The sequence below is a fragment of the Homalodisca vitripennis genome, chromosome 1 (genome assembly GCF_021130785.1).
Source record: "Homalodisca vitripennis isolate AUS2020 chromosome 1, UT_GWSS_2.1, whole genome shotgun sequence".
NCBI classification, from domain to species: Eukaryota; Metazoa; Arthropoda; class Insecta; order Hemiptera; family Cicadellidae; genus Homalodisca; species Homalodisca vitripennis.
In genome coordinates this window covers 83,453,946-83,479,645 of record NC_060207.1, presented here as the reverse complement: position 1 = coordinate 83,479,645, position 25,700 = coordinate 83,453,946, and the positions used below count along the sequence as shown (strand labels likewise).

The window sequence follows — 25,700 nt, the reverse complement described above, 5'->3', positions numbered from 1 at the left end:
CAGGCGGAGCACTACTTGAGTGGGTATAAGGAGGGTTTTCACTTGTTGGTCAGTAAGGCCTTTACCATCACTGTTTTTTCCTGTGTAAATATATCCATTGAAAAAGTAATGCGTCTTTGCATCAGCCAAACATTGAATTTTAAGGCCATATTTTGCAGGCTTTTTAGGCATGTACATTTTGAATTTGGATTTACCCCGGAAGGGTACCAACATTTCATCAATACATACAGATTCACCCATAGTATAGCAGGACTGGCAGTTTTCTACAAACTTATAAAATATATTTGCTATTGCTGCTTCCTTCGTCTCAATTTTTCTCTCTTCCCTATCTCTTGAGTTGTCGAATCTGAGAGCTTGTAGGATGAAAAGAAATCTTTCCTTGCTCATTACAACACGGAAAATTTCTCTACCTGTTCTGTCGGTTGCAAACAAGCTAGGGACGGATTCATTACCAGCTTTGAAGGCAGCACTGTACACTAAAAGGCCAATAAAGCCCTTTAATTCTATTTCATCCATGTCATGAACAAAAGAAGGAAAGTGGCTTTTATCATATTTTTGCCTCAGAGAATGTATCTTAACATTTGTCCAGAGCACAATTTCTGCTAGAATATCATTTGAAATCAGTAGCTGCCATATTTCTTCAATATCAGGATTTGCTCCAAGATTTGATGCTCGAGACTTCAGTCCTGGTAATTGTGTAATGATATTGTGAGCCCTGGTTCGAACTGCTTGATTTGCTGCATTTTTTCTCCAGCGAAAAGGCGGTACTTTCTTCTTAATCATGTCCTTTGTTCTTCTACCGTAATAGAATGACCCAACTCTAACGGTGTTTGGTGTTGGTGTTTCGTCATTGGCGATTGGCATCAAATGGTTTCCTTCAGGATCAGTAGTTGGCGTCACTTCGTTCGCCACAGAATCAACAATAACTGGCGTGTTGATACAACTGGTAGTAGTATTTGATATCCCTTTGGTAGAACCTAGTGAACCAGAAGTGGTTGTAATAATAGAATAGTTTGAAGCCAATAAATCCGCTTCAGTAGTAGACTTACTTACTTCTTCTATGTTGCACTCGTCTGCACTCTGCTCACTTTTTGAATCATGATCACTTTCTTCTACGTAGTCTGGATCCTGATCACTATCGTCGATATCTTCATCAAGGTCATCATCAAGTGTTTCATGAACCAAATCGTACAAATTGTCCGGGAAATCGTTTGTTCTTCAGTCCAAAACACGCCTTACGGGAGGTCGAGAGCTCCTTCTAACCCCTGTAGAGCTAGTAGAAGGTACAGATGACATTTCTGAACAATGTTGGTCTTTATCCATGTTAAATTATTACAACAAAAATTAAAGATACAGTATTTATAAATATTTAAATAGTCCTGATAAAAGTAACACAATCACTACGGAACGTCTAATGGACCTCACAAAAACTAACATAAACACTACGGAACGTCTCTCAGACCGCAACGGATCAATAACTCAGAACCGGTTTGGTCTTTGTTCGCACGACACCACTACTAAACTGACTACCCAAGGTCAGGAAGGTACTGTGGAGTGAGGGTTCCGGAGTTGCAAGGTGAGAGAGAAATCCCTGTCGAAATTTCCCGTGCGGTCCCAGAGACGGTCCGTAGTAGTTAAGGGTTAAGATTAATTTGATGCTGTAATGAACCCTTCAGTGACTTATTTTCAGTACACTGTGTTCTTGAGTGTCACTGACATAATTTGTAACTACAAATACGCACAACCCCCTTATCCCTTGGTTTAGACAATCAGGGTGTAAAATATACACAGGAACACAAGTTACCACTAATAGTCGTCAAATAAAACCCTTTAATAACTTACCAAAACAAAGACAATAACATAAAAATGAGAATATCATGAGATATCACAGAGGTTTCAGGGACAGGAACATCTTGCCTTTGATGGTCTGTTTGACGGGATTGATCTTCTTCAGTAGTTGAGTCATGACGTTGACCAGCTGCTCCGATGTCAGACCTGTCTTCTTGCTCTTGAACTTTTGTAGCAGTTCTGTGGTGGTCATGGGCTTGCGCATCAGATAACGTCTCACTGCATCCTCAGTGATACCACTGTCAGAGCTGAAACATCACAACACAATGGGATTTTATTGAACAGGCTACTAGTTTGAGATTTAGTTGGTGGCAGTATATTTCTCATGAGTGGATGCCACATGTCTCTTAAAGGTGAATTATACCATTTTTACCTCTTAGTTCATTGAACTTGTTTTTGTAAATTTTTGTTGTGTTGTAAATTTATATATTTTCAGTTCATTGTTTTGTACATGAAAACAAATTTGATTAATTTATCTTTTGAGAAAATGTACACATTAGACTAACTAAGTCCGCCAAATCACACAAACTTTTGGTAAAGATTTAAAAAAAATTACAATTTTCTGCTAGACCTGGATCTGTAAATATGTACATAACTAGAACATATGGCTGGTTGCTACATACTTCTTATTCTATTAAAGATCTTTGTCTGTAATATTACTGTTGAATTTAATATTATGGCTAATATGGTTTTAAATAACATTACATATTGTTATTTTGACAATTTATGAACGAAGCCTGTCATTATGAATGATTAACATTTAACCCTTTGACTGGTGGGTACTTTCTCTGTAAGAGTGCCCTAAAAAGTGAATTTTTTGTTTTGAATTTTGTTACTTGTTTTTGTGTTTACTGCAGAAGAAGTATTATAAAAACACTCAGTGTAACTAATTAAATTTTTATGCAACATTACACAAAATACATGAGAAGTATGAGAATATGTAAAAAGTTTTTGTGTAGTAAAAAAGTTTTAAAAATACATCAAATGTGAGCACACTGAATGGAGACAATTTTTTGTCCGAAAAATATGTAAAGCAGTACAGGACTGGAGAATCGGGAATGGAGAATTAATACCAAAATATCGATTATCTTCCAGAAAGCTCTTGTATGACCAATCCTATGTGTTTCCCACAACAAAATCCTGCAATCTATCTTCTTAAGTTTTCATTAATAGTCTCAAAATTACTTAAAAAACTAAGGAATGATTGTTATTACACACAAATGTTCTATGTTCATAAATATGCATGTGATATAAACAAACTGTACCCTATTTTTTTTAAACTTGTCTTTATGACAAAAAAGACATTACTTTTAAATGAATAATTATTCTTAATTTGATAATTAAGGTTAAAACTATTTTACTATACACATGTATTGAAGTGTAAATTTCTTTGTAAAACTAACCTATTAAAATTGATGGGTAAAGGTTCTAGCCGAGCTTTCTTGTGCGCAGAACCCTCCACGGAGCCACCTGGCCGCTTGAGATCACTGGGGTTTGCAGGACTGGCACACCGTGAACTGTTGGCACTGTTGATTCAATCAGTTAGCGACTAATCTATTACCATTTTAATTATATTTGTATATATAGCACTATAATAAGATTTAAAAATTCAAAACACTATTATTTTAAACAAATCTTAAACACACGTAAACCAATATTTCCTGATACAAACAGTTTTATGGTAAAGACCTGTGCTACAGTCATTATTTGATGAATAAGTTCTATGCTAATGCTGGTTTATTTAGTTTGTTTATGGCAGATAGAAGAACAAAAACCTAGTTCAACATGTTTTCAAGTTTTATTTTACTAAAATGCTGTTTGAGGTTGGTTGTGTTATGAGAAATATATAATTGGTTGTGTTATATATTGCCTATTTTAGAACAGATGATATATTTTGTTATTTTGTATAATTACAAATACATCTTACATTTTCGGGTATTTAAATATTTGTCCACAATTATTTAGCAACTTAAACATGATAAAATGACAGTATTGTCCTCTACAATTGTAAACAACAAAAATGAAAATAAAAATACCGTTTAATAACTAAATAAAAATATTTAAAAAAAAGAAAATTTTTTCAGAAAATACATTACACAGAGCATTATTTATTTTTAGGTTGGTGTTGTCAGCTGTCCACGGATCTTGTTTACTTATTCAGGGCTTTTGTCCGTTTTGTTTACATTATAACATTTTTATTAATTTATTTAGTATCCAAACGATTAAATATTGTTGCCAAAGTGTTCATAAAAGTTTCATTTTTCGCATTAGATAATTGGCACTTGATCTCCATACGTCCACATGATATATAAAATTTAAAGGAGTACTGCAAAAGTATGGTTGTATATTTTACACAGGTAATTGTATTTTCAAAAATAATGGTAAACATCTTAACTAAAATTTAAACTTATGTTCTAAATCAGGGCTGCCCAACCTACGGCCCGCGAGCCGAATTCGGCCCGCGAGTCAGTTTTATGTGGCCCGCCTTGTTGCCAAAACAACCAAATTTGTTTACAAGCATTTGAAATATTAAATAAATATAAATTTTGAGAACCAAGCAGTCCAGCCGATTTCAGGTAGAACGAGCCGTATTTATTTGGTGGAGTATGAGTGTTGAAAGAAGTAAAGTAGTTGCAGACAGATTTCACTGACTACGGTGGTGGCTGCCGGCTGGCGAATAGAGCGCGCGTAAAGCACGGCACAGCGCGCGGTGCGGCGACGTAACCCCTACCCAACTCAAGGTCACCACTCGTTGTTCGGTTCGACTTATGTATGTGAGCAGGCATTTTCCAAGATGAACTTTATCAAATCAAAATTTCGATCATTCCTTACAGATGAACATTTAAAATCTTTATTAATGATTGGGACCACTAAGTTTGAGCCTAAGTGGAAAGATATTCTCAGCACTAAGCAATTCCAAGGATATCATTGAACTTTTTGTCAATACTGGTATTTTGATTTTTAAATATGTAAAACAAAACAACCTCACTTTTTGTCATTTATGGTGGTAATTTGTATGTCCTTGTATCCTAGTAGGATTAATTAAAATCAATGTATTCAATTTATTGGTGACTTTTTTTATTGTTCTCTCAGAATTAGAGCAAACATCCAAAAGTCTGGTTTTATATTTATTTATACTAACAGAACCTAAAAACATAATATATTATAAACCTTTACCTAACAACTAATAAATAATAAGAAATTACAATAATCAGGAAACAAGGGCCAAATAACCTTAAAACTCATATTTTGCACAAGATTTCTGGAACAAACCCCGGGCAATACGTTTTGTTTGGGGTTCCAAATCCCCTGGGATGTTGGCCCGCCTGGCCATAAAGGCTTTACAATGTGGCCCTTGAGTAAAAAAGGTTGAGCACCCCTGTTCTAAATATTAGTCTATTTCTCACACTATTTTTCTCACATTGCACTCTATTTTTTTGGTTTTTTTTTTATTTTAAGGTATATAAACCTCATAAAATTATAGAAAGAAGTAAAAGATAGTAGCTTTAAACCCTGTTTGTTAGATAGTTAATGTTTTTTTTAATGGAAAACCAAAACATGGATATACAAACACAAACAAGCTCAATGGATTTAATGGCTCAACATTCAAAAATACAGTTTTCACATCAGTGTAGGTTTGGACCTAAGAAACTACTTTTTTACCTATACCCCTTCAAGGTGTTGACTCAAGGATTCAAAAAATTTATGAGATGAAAACAACTATTACTTGAATTTAGTATCCTACTATGGCAGAGAAGATAGCAAAACTCTCAATACATTGTAACTGCTGAATTCTGCAATCTAAATTTATATAACATTGAAAAAGCTTCACAGAATGTCTGCTTCTTTTACAACGCAAGGAGCTAATGAAGACCAAGAAGACAGCGTACTCTCTTAGTAACTTCCCAGTCAGTGTAGCAACTAAACTCAAATAATAAGCATTCCTGGCTAAGACGATTTTATAGACTACAATTTGTCTATCTCCTCATGAATCACTCGGATCCATATGCGACTCTAATGTTACATACTTCTTCAACAGTGTTAGTAAGACACACTGATGTTAGACAGAAATCTTGAATTGGTAAAATATATCACATTTAGGCCTTGTTTCTCAAAGTAACATGTTAAGTGACTCACAACCGAGCATATTTAAATTAAAATATAAAATAACTGTGCTTTTTCCTATTTAACAGGAAAAATTTAATTTTGGACAGACAGTACATCAGTTTTGACCTGGTTGTAATAATGCACCTGACATGGCTCTAATACCCTTAGCTATTCTAACTGGGGAGAACAAACTTTCTATTGATTGGTACTGAAGCATTTCTTGCTCACTAGAGGCCTTTTCACACTGAATCCGAATTGAGGCTTGATCTCTTTGACATTCTACAGTAACCAGTTTTCATTTAAAATTAAAGCTGCCGTTTTCAAAATTACATTACATTCCACTGGGTTACAGAACTGAACAAACAGATTTTCGTAGACTAAAATCTTTTATTCTAAAAGTTGAGGCAAAATTCTTTCACTGGATCTTGAGATCCGTTTTGCATAAAGATCTTATATTAGAATAAGAAGTACAGTGAATTAAATATTCAGAACTTGACAGGGCCTTCTTGAAATCATGCCGTTGTCCGTCTGTCTCTGTCAGTGCGATAACTCCTAACAGAAAGGTTCCAGAACTTGAAATTTGGTACAAAGGTTTCTCTTGGCCGCAGGAAGAATCTTATTGATCTTGGGGTCCAAAGATCAAAGGACAGTCCATTCATCCATCGGTCTGTCTATCCGTCCATCTGCTCTTTTGTGCGAGAACTCTTTATAAAAAAAGTCCTACAGATATGGAACTAGGGATATAGGTTCCTCTTAGTCCAAGGAACAACCCTATTTAGTGGTTAAAAGGCTTAAAGGCAGTCCATCCATCTGAGTGAGAACGCTTTCATTACGTTCTTTTGGGTCCTTCGAAATTCCATTGTACCGGTTTAAGTGAATAATATTTTGTTCATATTTTAAGAGAAAAGTATACATTTATAAACATTAAATGAATAAGGTAAAGTGATCATTCTGTTAAACTATTTGATAGTTGTACTTAATATTGTATAATTAATTTTATTAAAATGAAAGATATTGAATACCTGTTAAGTTGTAATTTTGCTTTGTTCTCAGCATCAGAGTCAGTGCTATCTGCACTCAGTTCACTGGAAGAATCTGTATCAAAACAGAAATATAACTTATAACAGTATATGACTTATTTTGTTCCACACTTCAAAACCATACGATATACCGTTATGGTAAAATATCTTCTTTAGTTTTCAGTGAAAATATTCATGCCTGAAGACAAAAATGTTAGTTAATCCTGACAAACATGTATATGTAAGTATGCGACTGATTTCTGCCAAATTTGGTATGGGGAAAAATTAGTTAATATCTAAATTTTATATATATTAAATATAATTAAAAAACAAAATAATGATTTTGATTGCATTTTCATAATTTTAATACATTAGATGCTTAAAAAAATAGCACATATATATATATATATATATATATATATATATATATATAACTATTGTCATTTAACAGTTGAAAACAACTGAATTTTAGTTTTTGGATGAGATGCAGTTAAATACTTAAGACAAAATACAAGTTATTGTCATTATCAGTTGTTGCCTGGGCTAAAACACCAAATGAAAAGGTACATAGTGTGTTCCACAAAGACTAGATTTACTTTCTTATTTATATATTTGTGTGCTTTATTCATTGTAACAATATTTTATACTAAAATGTTATGTCAGTTATTATTAGGAAATCGTAGATAACGTGTTGTGTTCTGTTTGTATGTATACAAGGTGTCCCTCGAGTAACCTAACAAACTTCTCAGGTGGTTTCCTATTATCAAAATAATAAAAAATAGTTCATACAAACATATCTGGAAACGCTTTGTTAGCGAACTATGGCTAGTAAAAGATTTTGCCAGATTTTCTGAGAAAGGACGGTAAAAGCGAAACTGATGTTTTATGGCGTAAAGTTAGGGGTTAAATCTATCGGATTTTATGTAAAATGGACTGAAAAATTTAATAAAATGTGCCCCAGACCTGTAAGACCAACCATATCTAAGATATCAGACAAAACATGCAAAATTCAGACTTGAAAAACATGCTTTGTTTTGATTTGAAGTACATTAATATCATAAAATGGGTGATAAACATGCAAACTTTTTAACCAAAACTTGTAGACAATTTAATTCTGAAAAGAATTATGTAAAACAGGCTGATTATAATCAAACACAAAGTTTTAAAAATTAATGTTTTGAGCCAATCGTGCTGTGAACATATTGGGCTAATTGTTCAGCACCCTCTATTTTTTCAAGTTTTTGTTTAGTTGTATTGATTTTTCAGTTCAATATTCAACCTGTACCTTTGGGAAACAAAAATATAATAAGTGTATTTACATACACCATATACATAGCAGTTTAGAAAAAACTTTTGCGAATTGGCAAAAATGGGCTTGCCAGTATAGAATTTTACTATATATGTGCTCAGTTGAAGAGTTAATGATGAATGATTTTAACATTTGGCAGATATTAGTAAAATTTAAAACAATTATAATAATTCTTTTGGTACTACTCAATCAATTACATCATGTAAATAATTCATTTAAAAGAGTTTCCTAAAGTACTCTATTAATTAAAAACCATTGCATATTCACCATCGTTTTTGTCAGTCTTTGATTTGTCTCCTTCCTTGTCCTCTTTTTCTTTTTTGGTCGCTTTCTTCTTCTTCTTGGCAGGTTTCTCTTTGTCTTCATCATTGTTGTCATCTGCATCGCTCTTCTTGCCCTCCTCCTTCTCCTCATCCTCGTCCTCCTCACCCGAGCTCAGCAGGTGACGCAATGCACTCTCTTCAGCCACACCCTTCATGTCCTTATCTATCTTTGCCTCATGATCCGAATCACTACATGATCACACATAGTACTCAATTATTCAAAACAAACTGCTCTGATTCAACAATAAGGCAGGTAAACCACACAGACGGACATGCAGCAATATCAGTGAAACTCTTAAAAAACACTTGTTTAATTCAATTACTTAAAAATATTTTGTAATTATAATTTGAAATTTCTTTTATTTATTGGCTAACCTATTACTCGAGGGGCTGGAAAAAACTTCTGTCTGTCTGCTATCCACACAATATCTTAACACTGATCTGATTTATGGACTTGAAATTTAGCAAGAAGCTCCATTTCTATACAGGCAACATCGATTTTGATGCTAGATGATGCATGTTACTCCATGGGATTTGGCACCGTGTTAGAGAACATTTTAACTTTGGTCTTATGGTAACTATAACGGCAACAAGAAAATTACAAAATAAATAAATTTGTAAAAAAACTGAGTACAATAATAACATGTGACATAATAATAGATTGACTTAAAATTTGGAATGAAAAGTCATTGATGCCTGTTATGTGAGACATTGTGTGGTATACTCCTTCATTTGTATAAAAATCAACTTATTATGCTAAAGTGTTGGAAGAGCCCCATTATACAAATAAAACACAGAAGATCCTATATTGAACCACTCCTGCTTACAGTGCTCTGTGTTATTCTAATTAGATAGGGTGGTCACACAAAATTTATTTTCAAATTCCCGGTTGAAAATGCCTAATTCTCCAATTCATTTTCAAACCAAATAAACAATTGTAATATTGTAATTTAACCCTTATGTTGAGTGCAACAGTGAAGATTTATCGTATTCAGCTGTACAGTATTTGCAGGAAATGCTACGAAGCTGCAATGTTTTTGCAAATTTCGTCACTAATGATGTGCAACGATATGCACTAATGATTCAGAGACGATTCATCGCTACCATCTATTTTAAACTCCTTGTTTTTATTTTTTCAATGGACTTATACCTAACAATTTTCCTTATTGTGACAGTTGAAAAATACATGTATCTAATTCGGAGAACATAAAGAGAACAACAATTACCAAAACAGCGTTACCTGTGGAGCAAACTGCAATCCAGAATTGTGGGTGAGAGGTCTGTGGTGTTTGAACTTTCAGTACAAGACCATGATTTTGCCAGTACACAAGGTGGTTCAATACAATTTTGTTAGACATTTTGGGGAAAACAAGCCTAAGAATTTGAAGCTACTTTAAAAGGAATTTGCAGATTCAGAGAAAAAATTACTTTATTTAAATCTACAAGCCATATTCTGTACCTTCCGCTTTTAAATAATAGAAATAGTCCGAATTTCATTCATACCCCACACTTTTCCAGATTCTCATTGCTGGCACACCTAGTTCCAGTCCCACGAATTGTAAGCGAAAATGTATTGTTGCTCCAAATATATCCCATTGCCAACCAGTACATAAAAAATGCACTTCAATCACTCAGTTATCTGCTTTAAAAGTTACCAAAGTCCAGTTAATTTGTGATCTGTAGGATAAGTAGCAACCAGTACAGAACAATACCTTTCATAGTTACCCCCAGAATACAAGCACAATTAATGTTATCAATTACTGGCTCTTAAATATGTTGTATTTGCCTTATAGACAATGCAAGAATAAAATCATGACAAAACAACTACAAAGTAAATAAACACGAAAGACTGTGGTTCAAATCATAACATTGTTCATTAGATTTTAGATGTAGAACAACACGACAAGGCTCCTCATATTTGTTAGGACTATTTATTTGGTTTAACATTTCAAATTGTCCAACAGATCGACACATGTGCAGGGATGTTGTTCAGATGAATAGTTCAGAGAACTAATGGGATTTCCACCAGCTGTGGTAAGCCAATGCCACTCTTACGACAAAAACTGACATCTGCAGACTGACGACAATATTACACTGGCAAGTAAAGTTGCAAAAGAATTTGCTCAACTACTGTTGCATAATGTTAACAAGATAAGCAATTTTACTCACGAGAACTGTCGCAAGGTTTTTGCTACTGATGTATCGCTGGTTCTTATGGGAATCAATACGAAGTCTGTTCACACACAGCAATGATGTCTCGGCAACGTTTATAATTGACATTTTAATGACCAACACTGCTTCCCAATTCATACTAACAACTGTCCAACATGTTGCGGTATCTCTCACGAGAATTCTTGTGGCCGTTAGACTAGCGATTTTTACTGTCGAACATAAAACTTGCATAACACTTTTGCCAGTGTTAACGCAGTTAGTTCAGTTGATGTTTGTATTTGACCATGATATCAAAACTTAACATTTCTCTTTCTTTGTTTTAGTATATTTAATCTGACAACCAATAGAAACGTGTGTGAGAAGCAATTAATTGTTCATACACCAAACCAAACCTCGGCCGCAATATGTGCGGTGAGCTTTAGAACAGCGACTTAGAGTATGTTTGTATTGTAACATACAAACTTAACAAGATAACATAAGAAAAATGCCCACCAAAGACCACCACGAGTGGCATGATACCGCTAATCCTTCTTTTGTCAAATCCACTATTTTCATTTCCAAAAGTGTCTTATCAGGTCTAGTAAAAAATTTGTCTTTTAAAAATGTTATTTTCACTCAAGAATACGAGTTGAACAACTTCCAGAGACCCCATTTTAGTGACTAAATCGAACATAACACCGCTTGTATCGTGGCCACTACCGGTCTGCCAACTTTAATTGTCCAATGGATTGTTATGTGTTTGGAGGGCTTGCCACGTCACAGAGGTTGAAGTAACCAAGATAAACTACACTACACTGGAGGAGGCAACAACACTTGGATCAATCAGTGTCATATGTGGGATGTGAATATTTACCGATCTTCATTCATTTTCACAGACCACCTCGTGTAAAATACAATATTTTCAAGATTAATCAGGTCCTGATTCAAGGAGGTGTCACATTATTTCTGATTTTATAAGTTCATAGAGACAAAACATTTGTTTTTAAGATTTTCCCGGTTGTACAGAAAAATTTACAGTTTATTCCCGGATTTTTCCGTTAAATTCTAGGCTTATTTCCGTTTTCCCAGTCGGGTGGCCACCCTATATAAGACAGGCCTTATTCCTTTAGTGACCTTAGAATTGGATGAGTTGATCTCTGAAATGTACCTAAACCTTTAGATTGTTTTAGAACTGTTTTAGCCCATATATCCATTCTGTTTGCACTGACATTTGGCTTAACGGCTTAAGATAATTGGGGTGGAAGGAGTTAAACACAACCTTTTATTCTCGTACATACAAATCTCTATAGATTAAATTGGTGAAAAACATTTTACATCTAATCTCCAATGCATGTTACTGAAAAAGGCTAGACTAGCCTGTAAATTGTTCCATTTACAAAAGCATACTTTTGTTGCAGTATGCTTTTTACACTTTTCAATGAGTTTATTTAGTCACTGCAACACGATTTTGTACTTAATTTACTGAAAACTGTGATGAATAAATATGTAAGGAGATTTACACACCTGTCCGAGGAGTCTGAGATATAGTCCAATTCTCTGCCTTCCTCATCACCATCATCACTCTCTTCCATAGCCGAGTCGTCTGAGCCTGCCTTCTTTTTCTTCTTTTTGTCATTCTTCTTGTTATTGTTTTCTGAAAAAAAGTGGACACAGTTTAATCACAAAAGTAACCATTCATCTATTCCTGAAGGGAGACATTCTTAAGCTGATTTCTAAAGAATGTTTAAAGGTCACTACAAAAATACGAATCATAAATTAAATAAATATTATATTTTTCAGTACAGATAGATTGGACAACTGGAATGTACGTGTAGAACAGAAAAATAATATAGGCTCAAAGAGAAAAAAGTTGCAAATATAAGTTGCTATTCAGTTTTAATATAAAAATAAAACCTTTGTGTATATTGACTTACTGTAAAGTTTTTTTAACAAAAACTAAAGTATAAAATTTCAAAATATTGAAGAAAACTTCTCTTCAAAATGTTATAATCCCAAAAATATATGGTGATGACACATTGTCACTGGTGCTTTTCTCAAATAACAATTAGCAATAACAAATAACAAGAAGAAAAACAATTATTTATTTTTACAGCTAAAGTTCTTTTCACACCGCAATCTGCAACATTAATACACGTGCCAATTCAAACATTATGTGTATGGATTTGTAATGGGTATACTGTGGCATTATAAACATAATTTATTCGAACAGGAAATGCTCCTACACGTGCAAAACTTGCTATTAAAGTCACTCACAATTTCGCCAAACCTCTGATCATATTAACCATAAACACTAATGAAATAATATGAACGTGATATATGCCTACTTCTATTTGGAAAATATCATAGATTTCCATCATTTACATCATAAGTGTTTTTACTAAAAAGACTAGAGACTTTGATTTTGAAAATTGTGTGCTAATTTGCATGTAATGGATAGTTTTAAAATAAAAATTAACTAACTTCATCAAACTGTAGGCATCAACAAACATTGATAATAAATAATACAATCAAGAAACTAAAAATAAATACAATTTTTAATCACAAAAAATGAACGTTATTTAACCCTTATAACGTCACAGACGCCGTATGGCGCATAGACAAACTATCTCCAAACGGCAAAGACGCGGTACGGCGCATCGACACAAAACTGCGTCTATAGCAAATTTAAGTTCCTTTTAAATCCGATCAATGTCACTAACGGTATTCGTCAACCATGTGTGTGGGTTATTGACCTATGTCAAGCGTCAAAATGTAGCTGTCGCGTTACATTGTTTGAAACAATAGACGCGGTGTCTAGACACTCTCCCCGCCACACGGCACAGACACCGTACAGCGCGCGCGCGCTTTTGTTTGCAGTTTGGCTTCAGGTAGTGCGTGTCTAACCATCGCTGAGTCGGTTTCCTTCGTTGTGTTTTCTGTTTATATGGTTTTTATTTATTTGTTAAAAGTATTGATATCTTAGTTTTTAGTATTCATTTAAAGTTTTTAGTGTCATTTTAGTGTTTAGTGTCACCTATTTAGTGTTCAGGTACTTTGGGATTATACCGACCACACCAGTATGAAGAACACAAAAATGTAAATTTATAGCTAAACAAACATGATAGAACGAAAAAACAACTCTTTAATTACAAACTTACAAGCATTTCCAGGCATTGTGATCGGTATTGTTGTCGCTGTTATCTTATCTTTCTCGAGAATCCCGATTACGACAGGCCACGCGGCATCACATGATTAGCGCGGTACATAATTGCCTTTCCATTACAATTCAATTTATATTTCTGATCAGATCCTCTAGAATTTGATATTTTACTGATAGGTACTATCTCGAGGGATGTTTTTCTTTCGTTGACATCAGCGAGAAGGCATGGCACTCGCATTTTGGGTGGCGGAGTATGATCAAGAATAAAAACAAGTTTTGAGTGTTTTTTCAATAAAGAGTTTAGTTTTAGTTTGATCATGTTTGTTTTTATTGAATTTTTGTGTTTGGAGAAATGTAGAGGTAAAACACGGAAGTACAACAAAGCGACGCACCAGCTGAACGGGCGGCGAGACTCTGCAATCACGTTATCTACTAGACCGCTCGACTTTGACCTCTGTCTGAGGATGGGGAGGGGTTTGCGATAAGACAATTCCTGTTTTATATTGACGAAATATTGTTCTACGCTAATCTAGTAATCAGTAGAAGCAAAATGTCAAATAACGATTCATGTCTGGGTGTGGTCGGTATAATTCCAAAGTACCGTGTTCATTATTACTGATAAATAACATGTCTCGTAACATTGACGATCCTGAGTACAGTGACTTTATAATTTTAAAATTTTTACTTTTTTATACTTACCATAATTATAGAAAGTAAAAATAAAAATAAACTTTACACATTTACAATTTTTTTTTTTTAATATTGTGCCGTTTGCTGGAAGTCGTGAAAAGATATACTGACGTTATAAGGGTTAAAGCCGATTTACTGCTAAGTTAAGTGTTAGAGAGGCCTTCTTAGCTCTAACTTCGCCTGGTAAAATAAAACTACTTTACTTTACTGCTAGAGAAATCATGCTATGAAAGCTATGTTAGTTTGAAAACTTTTAATCACAACCTTCCATATTGGTTCGCTACTTTGACGTAAATTCCACATTGTCTCCAACAGGCACAACATCTTAGAACAAATAGTTAAACTTTTGGGGTCCATAGGCGAACTTAGTCCGGAAAAACTTATTAATGTATTGGGATTTAATATTACTTAATACTAATGTAATGTAATGTAATATTACTTTAAAATGAATGGATAATTTGAAGTGTTGTATCCAAAATAAAACATTTTTATTACATAAAGGACAATATTACTGTATGAAGAACTATATAGATCATAAGTTCATGTTAAAATTTAACTAAATAGGAAATGTAAATGTATAGTATACACTGCTAAGTACAGCAAGCAAGATTTTCAGCAGCACGGAAACTTTGTTTACAATACATAGACAATATTTCCACCACAGTGTGAACTAAATCTACACAGAGATTAGTCAAGATTTTCCCAACAGATTAATAATTGGCAGACCATATGCATTGAAATTTCTGTATGAACAGACTTTGTGCCCAATGATTTACACATAAATAGTATAGGATGATAATCAAGACTAATTTTATAAAAGATATGACTTGAAATAAATCTACAATAAATAAGTTTTAATACCACATTCACTAAAATAATAGGCTAAGTTAAGATATTTTTTTTTAGTAATTGGCTTTTACAATTACATGTACTCTTACGTTTTTTCTTGTTTGCCTTCTTTTCTTTAGTTTCTTCATCATCTCCTTCCCCTTCTTCAGACGAATCTTCATCCTCACTGTTCATCCAATCATCCATGTCAGATATTTTAAAATCTGAAAATAAGTTATATAGATTCAATTTTAATTTAAAATAAACAGAACTATTAAATATAATAATTTACTTGGAACAAAAAACACTTTAATACTGCAGTTATTATTTGTTTACCTTTGGACTTTTTGGTATTTCCACGTTTTAATTTACTTTCTTCCTCGTCTAACTCGCCATCTTCATCATTTCTCAGACGTTTCCGCAACATGAGAGAAAAGTAGTTTATTACTTTATTGCGCCTACAAATAAGTACAAAGATAATAAACATATACACACTAATTATTTTAATAGTAATATGTAATGTAAATTAAACAATTCCTATAGAGACAAACCGTGAATTATCCTAAAAGTGATATAAATATCATTTATATAACATTACATTAGAGAAGGAAAAATGTAGTGGAAGCACAACCAAGTCGCTATTAAGGAAGCCTAAGCTTTCATTGAACAAACTAATCTATCATTAAAAGCAGTCATAAAAAGATGTGTTTTGATATGCTTTACACATATGACTATAGGTATTGAGGGTCCTACTGCAGACAAAAGTTTCATATGTTCTAAATTACCTTCACTAGAGGTTAACATATTAACTGCAGTACATGCCATAGTGTGTGCTTGCTAGAAGTACTGAAGATCAGTCAATATAGGGCCGCAGTGAAGGTGTTAAATTATACCTTACATGATCATCAATCTGCTTATATTACCATACCTGCCAAATTCTTGTTCAGCTTCCTCTGCCGACAAGGACTTGTAGCGGTTGATAGGTTGGAAGTTGTACCACTCGCACAGAGGGTAGGCATCGATGGCACCGTCTGCAGCGTGTGTGAATACATAATAGGCTGCATTCTCCCCAACACCACCTTCTCGGATACCTTTGAATCTGACAATATTCTCTTTGTAGAACCCAGTAATTATTAGGCCTAAAAGTATTGTATGATTCTCAAAACTTAAGAGCCCCAACCATTGAACCTAATGTTAAGTATTCAATATTGTAGGAATAACTTTGCTGTAGTTATGAAAATTATAAAAATCATTTATTCATTATGTTTAGTACTCGAAATACACCAATCCTTGTCAAAATTTTGAATGACTAGCATATTAAACTTAAGAAATATATAATAAATTGTAAATGTAAAAGTTAATTCAAATTTTTAAATGTTTCTAAAAAACATTTCATTTGTGGCCCATGTTAACCCTCTTAGTGATAGAAGCCGCTCTAGCGACGTTCATTTGTTTAATATGAATGATAGAGGTCGATGCGTCGACGTTCAAACATGCCTTCGAATTCGTCATCGCTGCTCGGCTATCTTCGGTTAAATTCGGCCCGTTATTTACTGCACTGTGTATAGAAAAGTCTCTCTTTCTCTAGATCTGTCTCCAGATGAATTTTTAAAAGAATAATTAACAAATAGCTGGTATTTGTTACGACGTTGTTGTTTTACTCACGCGGCCGCTAACCTATGAGTTGTGTCGGCGTGTTTTATCGGTGTTATTTCGTTTATTCCGATGTAATAAGTTCGAAATGGCGGATGATTTACGTTCACAAGATATTAGAAATGTTTTAGAAGAACAAATGAGTGATGTGAGAGTGACAGTGATATCAGTGCAGACAATGTTCCCGATGATTATAATTCAAATCCTGGTGCAGGCCATTCCCTCCCAACGCTTACCAGGAAGACAAGAAGAGCGGCTATGTATTGTATGTGGCCACACAAAAAAAGGGGAAGATTCAGGATTGTAGTGTCCAGGATGCAATTCTGGTGTTCATAGAGTTGGTGTTTCCATAAAATTGGATCATTTTTGGAGACCAAAGTATCAAGGGAGGAAGAGAAAGCATGATAGTAGTAGTGCCTAAGAGTGAATGGAAGGGTTTTCTTCCATGTACATACTGTATATATTTCCATCATAACAGTTTTTTCAAGTAAAAATATTGTGCGAAAACTGTATATATTATTTATCTTCATGAAATTTAGAAAAAATTGGCTATCTTCAAATCTTTGTCTAGTAAGTTTTATACTATGTGGTTTTTGTGGTAAAAATTTTTTTTTTTCAAAAAACTGTTTTTTTTACATTTTTGAGCAAGTTTTAACCCTAGAAACTGGCGGTCATTTCATCCTGTAGTGTCAGGCTGTTTTGGAGCTTCGCGCAAGGTTTTTTTTTTTAAAAAAATTATTAAAAATAAAAAAATAAAAGCAATATAAAATAAGAGTATATATTTTTGTGTTCAGAATTTAAACGTAGAATTGCACTATATTGTAAAATTAACCATCAAAAATTTTCTAATAAAACACTTTTTTTAATCAAATATAAAATTTACGAAAAATATTTCTTAAATTTTGGGGGGGACCATACCTAGCAAATGAAGTTATAGTGAGAAATATTTATAAGTGAGATAGCCATTCTGTTTCAAATTTTATCTAGTTTCAGAAAAACATAAACATTATACACATTTATGAAAGCATCATAAAGCTATAGAACAAAAAGCAGCGATGCGTATAAATTCTGAAAATCGGGTGTACACGTAAGACTTTGGTAAAACAAGTTTTGCTAATACATTTATCTATGGAATACATGTTTATTTTGCATATTTTATTACTTAGAATAAAATAGAATATACAGTAGTAATGAAATAATTACCATAAATTATTTTTTTGAAAAGTAAAAAAAAGTTAAATTTTGCCATTATTCAAAAATTTTGCGAAAAATTTTCATTCAGCCAAAATATAAAATAGTTTCTAAAGCTTTTACTATATAAAAATTTATAAATTTATGGTTTATAAGTAATAGGAAATATTATGTAGTTAGAAAACTATAAATATAACTAAAGATGTTGAAAAAAATATAGAAATAACCCAAACAGTTATTATATATAACCAAAGAAATTACAGGAAATATATATTTTATTGTGAAAACTATCTATTTACCAAAAATAAATAGTTACTTCAGAGCTAAAAGAGTGCTATAAATAACGTTTAGTAAGTGAAAACAATAACAAACTATGTGAAATGAATTTTAGCCAAGTCATTTTGCCATAGCCTACACAAAGCCGGTAATTTCTCAAACATATTTCAGTAAATAGAAATTGATTTATTCTAAAATATATATGTTTACACTACTACGACATCAAACAACACACTACCACATTAAATACGACACTAAAACAAGCGCGTAAAACTATTAAAACTTACAAATCTCCACAGCTCGGCACGAAAGTAATACAGAGAACGGCAGCGGCCAATATGGCGGTCACAACAAACGGCGTCGCGTTTTCTTTTACGTTCAAAAATAACAAGCTTGCTACGTCATAACCATAATACAAAGAGGAATAAAACTCATCTGTTCCTTAGCATTTTTTCTTCCCGAATCCAATGGTGCATGAATTATATCGATACGTAACCGGAGTATGTTATAAAAAGTAATTATACGAGGGAATGCTTGATCGACAAACTTTTGACGGTTTAACACCACACAAAAGCGGCATTAACCGACATAATTATGTCGATTAACAGTTTAGGGTTAAGGGATATGTACAAAGGTAAGTAGTTTTATTTATTTTAAAATCGTTCTTTATGTTTTTTATGAATATTTTGGTATATAATATGTTGTATTTTCAATAAAATTAATAATTTTTAAGAAACCCCAGCGAAAACACTCCAAATGCACCTATCATTCATAATAAACATATTCATCACTAGGAGGGTTAAGAGATAATTATGATACAAATTGGTATAAATCCAAATAGTAGTTACCTATAAACCTTTTGTTTATTGATGCTGACTAACAAACTCATTCAAGGATGTGTAAGTACTATCTCTGTACCTAGTTTGGTATGAATCTATTACAAAGTATGGCAATCATCATATTCATCCATTTTACCACTAAAATATTATCTACTTTATAGAACTTTGAACAGCCTGTATAGTGGAAACCTTAATCAATTCAAAAAATATTATAAGAACAAACTTTGTTGCAAATGAGCTGAAAACTAAAACTATTTTCATTTTTCTCTATAATGCATAATAACTGAGATATAACAATTCCATCTAAAAACTTTTAAACTGCTGCTATCTTGAAACCTTAAGAAATGTTGAAAATATGTCATTACACAAGCTGTTTGAAATTGTTTAGTGTTTATGAAAACATTTATTAGTGTTTTTTTATTAGTATGCTCAATGAATACTAATAAAAATAAAATAAATACCTAGAAAATTTGTTACCAAGGTTGTTAGTCCCTTTTGTTAGGTTGAACTTGAACTTGTCTAGTAGTAATAGAATAGACCTCTGAATTTGGTGTTTTAAAACATTTCTGTTTTACAATATTTATTTTTCAGACTACTTCAGACACCCAACATTTACACATTACAATGCATTTAATATTTATGTACAGTTCAATATTGAATAAGTTACAAAATAAATTTATTTCACTGATATAAGTTAATTTGATAAAACTAAAACTAAGCTCAAAACAGTGATTTAAACTTACTTTTTCCCTGTCTTTCCACCAGCTTTAAGTATCCATGGCTGATCCTCTGGCTTGTATTTTTTGCTCACAATACCAAACTTTTTACGACGTGCTTCTTCTTTTGCTTCTCTTCCAAACTCACTACCAGCTCCAAATCTGAAAACTTGTTGCTGTAAATGTCACATTGAACAATTACACAAGTTTAGCAAATATACATTAAAAATAAATGTTAGACTAAAACTTCAATGATAAAATTATTTATATTAATTTCAGGTTTGGAAATAAAGTTAGAAGGATTAGTATTTTATGTAGTTACAACAATAATTACAGCTAAAGAACCTCTTAGCTGGTGATAATCTCAAAACAAATTTGAATGCAACTTTTTTTAGGTATAGGCACAATTTCTCATGATTATTGCAGTGAATAGCTATTTTGAAAGTAATAAACTAAACACATAATGCAACATCAATAATTAAAAACTGGTAATATAGAGTTTGGATGATAATCAAACCGCTAATAGTGTTCAAGTCAAGTCATAGCCAAAACATTATTCATTAAAATGTTTGGTACAAAAAGAAACTCAATCTAAGTTTAAAAAATTATGTTTACATAGCAAATATGTATATAGTATGATGAGTGTTAAAATTTGAACTGTCAATGTACGTGGATGGATATTACATTATAAAAATGTGTTGATAAGAGTAGAATGTTTGTTTGATAAGCCAGCCCATGAATTCTTGTTTTCGGCTTGCTTCCTCTGCTTGTTCTAAAGTTCCTTAGTAGATGACTGAAGAAATAATATCACACAAGTAATAAGATTTGCAGAGATGAATAAAATAATAATGTGTCTATGGTATCAGAGAATCGCTAAACTCACTTTGGCATGTCATCGTCAGGTCTTGCAAACTCTTTTTGGTTGTTCTCTCTCTCCATCTTCACCTGTCCCCATTTTGCAAAGTCCACATTCAACACTGAATTGAATCTCATCACATGGTGTCTTTTTCTTGAATTTCTAACAAATTAAAACATATGAGAACTAACTATAAAGTAGAAGTCGAATTCCTTAAGTTTAATAAGGTGATACAACTTTCTAGATTTATTAGTTAACACTACACATATTATAGTTTTTTAAACAAATTTCATAAGTAAAATTTAAAAAAAATTAAATATATTATTGTTAAAATATTTAAAAACTCAATAATTCGATTTTTTTAAGACGTTTTATTACAAGCAGTACAGTTAAAAAATAACATTTTGAATTTATTGAAAAAAATATACAAGAAAACTAAATCCTCTCTCAGTTTAAAAAACTCAAACTGGGAGATATATAAAACTCATACTCATATAAAATTGTTATTCCAAACTGATAATAAATGGTTAGGAATACAATTTTCTTATTTTCGGAAAATTTAATTAAAACCATATTTAGTTGTTGGCTTCGTTAAATCTATCCAGTGCCTACTTGGATGATTAATAAATATAGTAAATATATACATAGTTGAAACATAAGGTACAATAGTAATAAAATGCAATCATTAAAAGTTAAGAATGCCTAGTTTTTCAGATTTCTTTTTTTTTGCGTTGACAATATATACATTACATTGTATTGCAATAGTCAATAAGATGTATGACTCATATTAGCTCTACATTAATGTTACAAGAGTATGATTCTATACTCACTTTGGTACTCTTATGGAAAATTCCTGAACAGAGGCACCAGCAGGAGTCTGAAAAATCGATAAAAAGATTACATTATGTTCTACGCAAGTTATATTTTTACATGTTGTGTTTTAAGGAACCTTCACATATTGCATTAAAATCTCCAGATTTGGCTCAAGCTAGGAAAGTTAAGGTGGGACGTGATTAGACAAGCAGAAGTAAAAAAGGTAAAAGAACTATAGAGTAGAAATCTAACCGGACGGAGATCTCATGGAAGGACAAGTAGAGATGAAAAATATTAATTCTTGTGACTGAATACTTAATACCTTGAGTATCTTGTCCATAGGTTGTATGTATTGCGTTAAGGATGGCACAAAAAAAATATGGTATTAACTTACATTGTGAGCTTCAGTGACTGATTAAAATTAATCCAATTCTTAACCACTTTTGTAGCATATTCATCACTCATAGTAAAACATCACTGGTGACCTGAATGTAAATAACATATAGAGATTATAAGACATTTATGAGACTTACAATATTCCTCATCAATGACAAACATCTGCTTCTAAGCTACAATACAATGAGCATCAGTTAATTTCCACAGCCACCATGTTAAATAGTGAATCGTGATACATCAAAATCAGAATCCCTTTATTCATCAGTTTGCACATCACACAATGAATAGCGTCATGAATAAGAATACTATAACTATGTTATACAATCCGCTTAAGACAAAAACAATGCAATACACATAACAACAAATAAAAATATAATTTATTCTTGTAGTATAGTATTAGGTTCTTACTTTACCTACCCCCTCATTTATTACCATAACTTTTTATCAAATGGCTTTTATTATATTCTCAGAATTAGTTATCTGCTTATTGTAATATTTTTTTTGTATTTTGTGCACTGTTATGGAATTGCCCTGTTCTTCATTACTTTAATTAAATGAATATACTTTGTTCTTCTTGTTAATTTGGTAATTTCCTCAATAGTATGTTAACCACATATTGCAATTTTCTTTTTGTTCTTCTTTCACTGTCTTTGGAAAAAATATTATAAAATGTTCCAAAAAAATGGTATAATGAATTTCAAAGTTATTATGTAAAGGAGTGTTTTACATACTTCGATCCCATTCTCATTTAAATTAGTTTTTTTAAAACTGTCTTTTTCTGCTGCCGAAGCCCGCGCTGATGTCAATAAAAGAAAAACATCCCTTGAGATAGTACCTATCAGTAAAATATAAAATACTAGAGGGGCTGATCAAAAATATAAATTGAAATGTAATGCAAAGGCAATTATGTAAAGTTAAAAAACTAAATAAATCATGAAAAACTCAAATATATAGATGGATCAGAGAACACATACCATTAGTGTGTTGGCGGATACAGCTGAGCAGCAGCAACAAAAAAGTCGTCTATCACAACGAAACGACAAAGTCTCCCGGTTTAAAAACACCACTCGACCGCACGACGAACACATACACTCATTTTTTTAAATTCCATGTTCAATTAAAAAAGAGATAATTTCGTTTCGGTTAAAACGTAAACTCTTTACGTGCCACTACGAAACACTCCGACACACACAATTCACTAGGGTTGGTTGAACTAGTGGATGGTTGATTCATCATTGTAAACGCACTCACTCAATCCGACCTACTGAACACGATATCTTGTGTAGAACTGACCCATGCCCCGAAGAACTCAGATAACAGGTACGTTATCAGGCTGCTATCAGTCCCGGCCGCAGATAATATTCAAGTAAACAGATTATCCAGACACAGCACACAAACTGAACATTAAAACATTAGGAACTTAACCATTTATCAATATACCCCCTAAAATCATGTTATTTGTCATTTGCACCCCATAGTACTATATATATTTTTTGTTCAGGAGGGTGAGCAGAATACGTTGGTAACGTCAAATTCGTGATTTGCCGCCCCGGCGTTTAATCTTACTGGTACGTCAAATTCAAATTCAAAACAATCTTTATTTACAATTTGTACATCATACATTATACAATATACAAATACAAAATGGCGTCAAAATTACAATTGAGAAGCTTATTAAAATAATGGTATCTAAATGATCACTAAATAATAATGGTATGAAGCATAATATACACTTAAATATAATTAATAAATTACATCGTATTGTCATTCAGAAAAAAACTCATCAAAAGAATAAATTGTTTTATGTAATAAATAATTTTTAAGTTTGAGTTTAAAACTTTTAATGTCATTAATATTTCTAATATTTTGACATTTTAACAGTCAAATAAAGACTGTTCTTTCTAATAGCCTACTGTAGTTTTTATAGGTCCTTGGTAAGAAAAACTCTTCCAAATATGGTGGCCTCCGGATATTACCAAATTATTTTATTACCAGTTTGTAATACAACTTGCGAGGTGTAATCAGTTAACCCTTAATGTGCTATAAAAAACCACCTGGCTCAAATGATTCCTTCTCTATCACAACAAAATATTGTTTAACACTAAGAATTAAATGAAAAGACTATATGAAAGTGACGAACTGTGAATAAGGCCTGGGCAGTGTAAAACTGTTTTAAAGATCATACAAATTTTTGAAGGCCCTAAAAAAATACTGTATTGAAAATTATATGATATAAGGTAGAACTTGACTTAATTCTAAGGCACCAACTAAAATTGAATTGAAATGGTGAAAAATATACTATGCTACAAAAATTCAGTGACTTAAGTTATATACCACTATCTAGTCATTTTTAATCTTACTGGATAGCAATACCTTATTTCTTTGTATATACAGTATAATGTTAAGTAATGCATTCTTTACAGTCTACCATTATTTGAATGGGGTTTCACATCCTCGTCTATAGGCCTACACAATATTCTATACAATAAGTTTGGAAAACACTTTTTATTACCAAGCTGTGCAGTAGCCTTTTCTGGTCAGTTTGTAGGATCTAAAATCTAGTCTTTTTAGATTTAAAAACAACATTTTTGTTAGTTATTAAAACCAAACATAAAACTAACCTAAGATTGTCTTTCAAAACAAATTTATTTACCTGTGAATTACTCATAACTAAAATTTAATCAAATGAAAAATATTCTTAAACTCTCTCACGATCAAACGTTAGGCGTGTTATTATAGAAATATTTTGTTGATTTTCACATACATGTTTAGTTTTTAATAATGTAATTCATTGACACGATACTCCAAAAGGAACGATATTGAGGTTACTGTTACTATTTTTTTTTTTTTTTTTTTTTTTTTTTTTTTTTTTTTATTACTTTAATTTATTTACAACCTGTTTATATACAACAAACAATAAGTAAATTTGATGATAAATCTTAAGGACATGGTTAATCAAAGTTCATTAACCATAATTAACATAAACATTTAAGAGATTGTTCATCTTTAAAATCGATCAGCTAAGTTTAAGAAATCATGTCTTTTTAGCCGAAATTGATGGTCACTGTTGTCCAGCAGATTAATAGCCAAGTAGTTAGGATGAGAGTTTAATTTGTTTTGATACTTGATGCAGAACTTTGGAATTTCTTCAGTAACAATAGGGATATTCGTGTCTCTGTGAATGACTTCATTACGAACATACCATGGGGCCTGTAATATCTTTCGGAGAACTTTAGATTGGCAACTTAATATATCTTTCCGTCGTCTGTGCTCGAACGCTCGTACTGGTAGGGTTGTTCCTATACAAGTAAAGCATCGATACTTTTGTTTCGATACCAAATACATTTTTGGTATCGATACTCTTGTTTTTATACTTATTTGGTAACGAATCATATGATTTTGCCTGTCGTTTAAAATGGTAAACACTTTCGCACTTGCAACTTGAACTTTTATTGTAGATTTCCATATTTAAATTGTTTGGCAAAAATAAATTTTGAAAATAGCTCAAAGAAATCTCTTAAGAAA

General features: G+C 32.3%; 1 protein-coding gene across 2 annotated transcripts; it reads right to left on the bottom strand.

Annotated features, from left to right (window-relative positions):
- Window positions 1-1,810: 1,810 nt before the first annotated feature.
- Window positions 1,811-25,396, bottom strand: LOC124365840 (general transcription factor IIF subunit 1). 2 transcript variants are annotated; one of them, XM_046821908.1, is made up of 12 exons: window positions 25,378-25,396; window positions 21,797-21,843; window positions 20,994-21,128; window positions 20,138-20,272; window positions 16,364-16,534; window positions 15,772-15,893; window positions 15,546-15,659; window positions 12,282-12,411; window positions 8,551-8,795; window positions 6,978-7,050; window positions 3,252-3,374; window positions 1,811-2,096 (listed from the first exon to the last, which is right to left on the bottom strand). In XM_046821908.1, exons 1-12 carry the CDS (start codon window positions 25,378-25,380, stop codon window positions 1,886-1,888), a joined length of 1,509 nt encoding a protein of 502 aa, XP_046677864.1. In that variant the 5' UTR covers window positions 25,381-25,396; the 3' UTR covers window positions 1,811-1,885. The 2 variants fall into 2 exon arrangements, with proteins under 2 accessions (XP_046677864.1, XP_046677854.1); XM_046821898.1 differs by lacking the exon at window positions 25,378-25,396 and adding an exon at window positions 24,829-25,014.
- Window positions 25,397-25,700: the final 304 nt, after the last annotated feature.

Coding starts and splice junctions, on each gene's coding strand:
- LOC124365840 (XM_046821898.1), bottom strand. Junction 21,129..21,796: donor TTTTCCATAAGAGTACCAAA/GTGAGTATAGAA, acceptor TTAATTTGTTAG/AAATTCAAGAAAAAGACACC. Junction 16,535..20,137: donor GGTGGAAAGACAGGGAAAAA/GTAAGTTTAAAT, acceptor GAATATTGTCAG/ATTCAAAGGTATCCGAGAAG.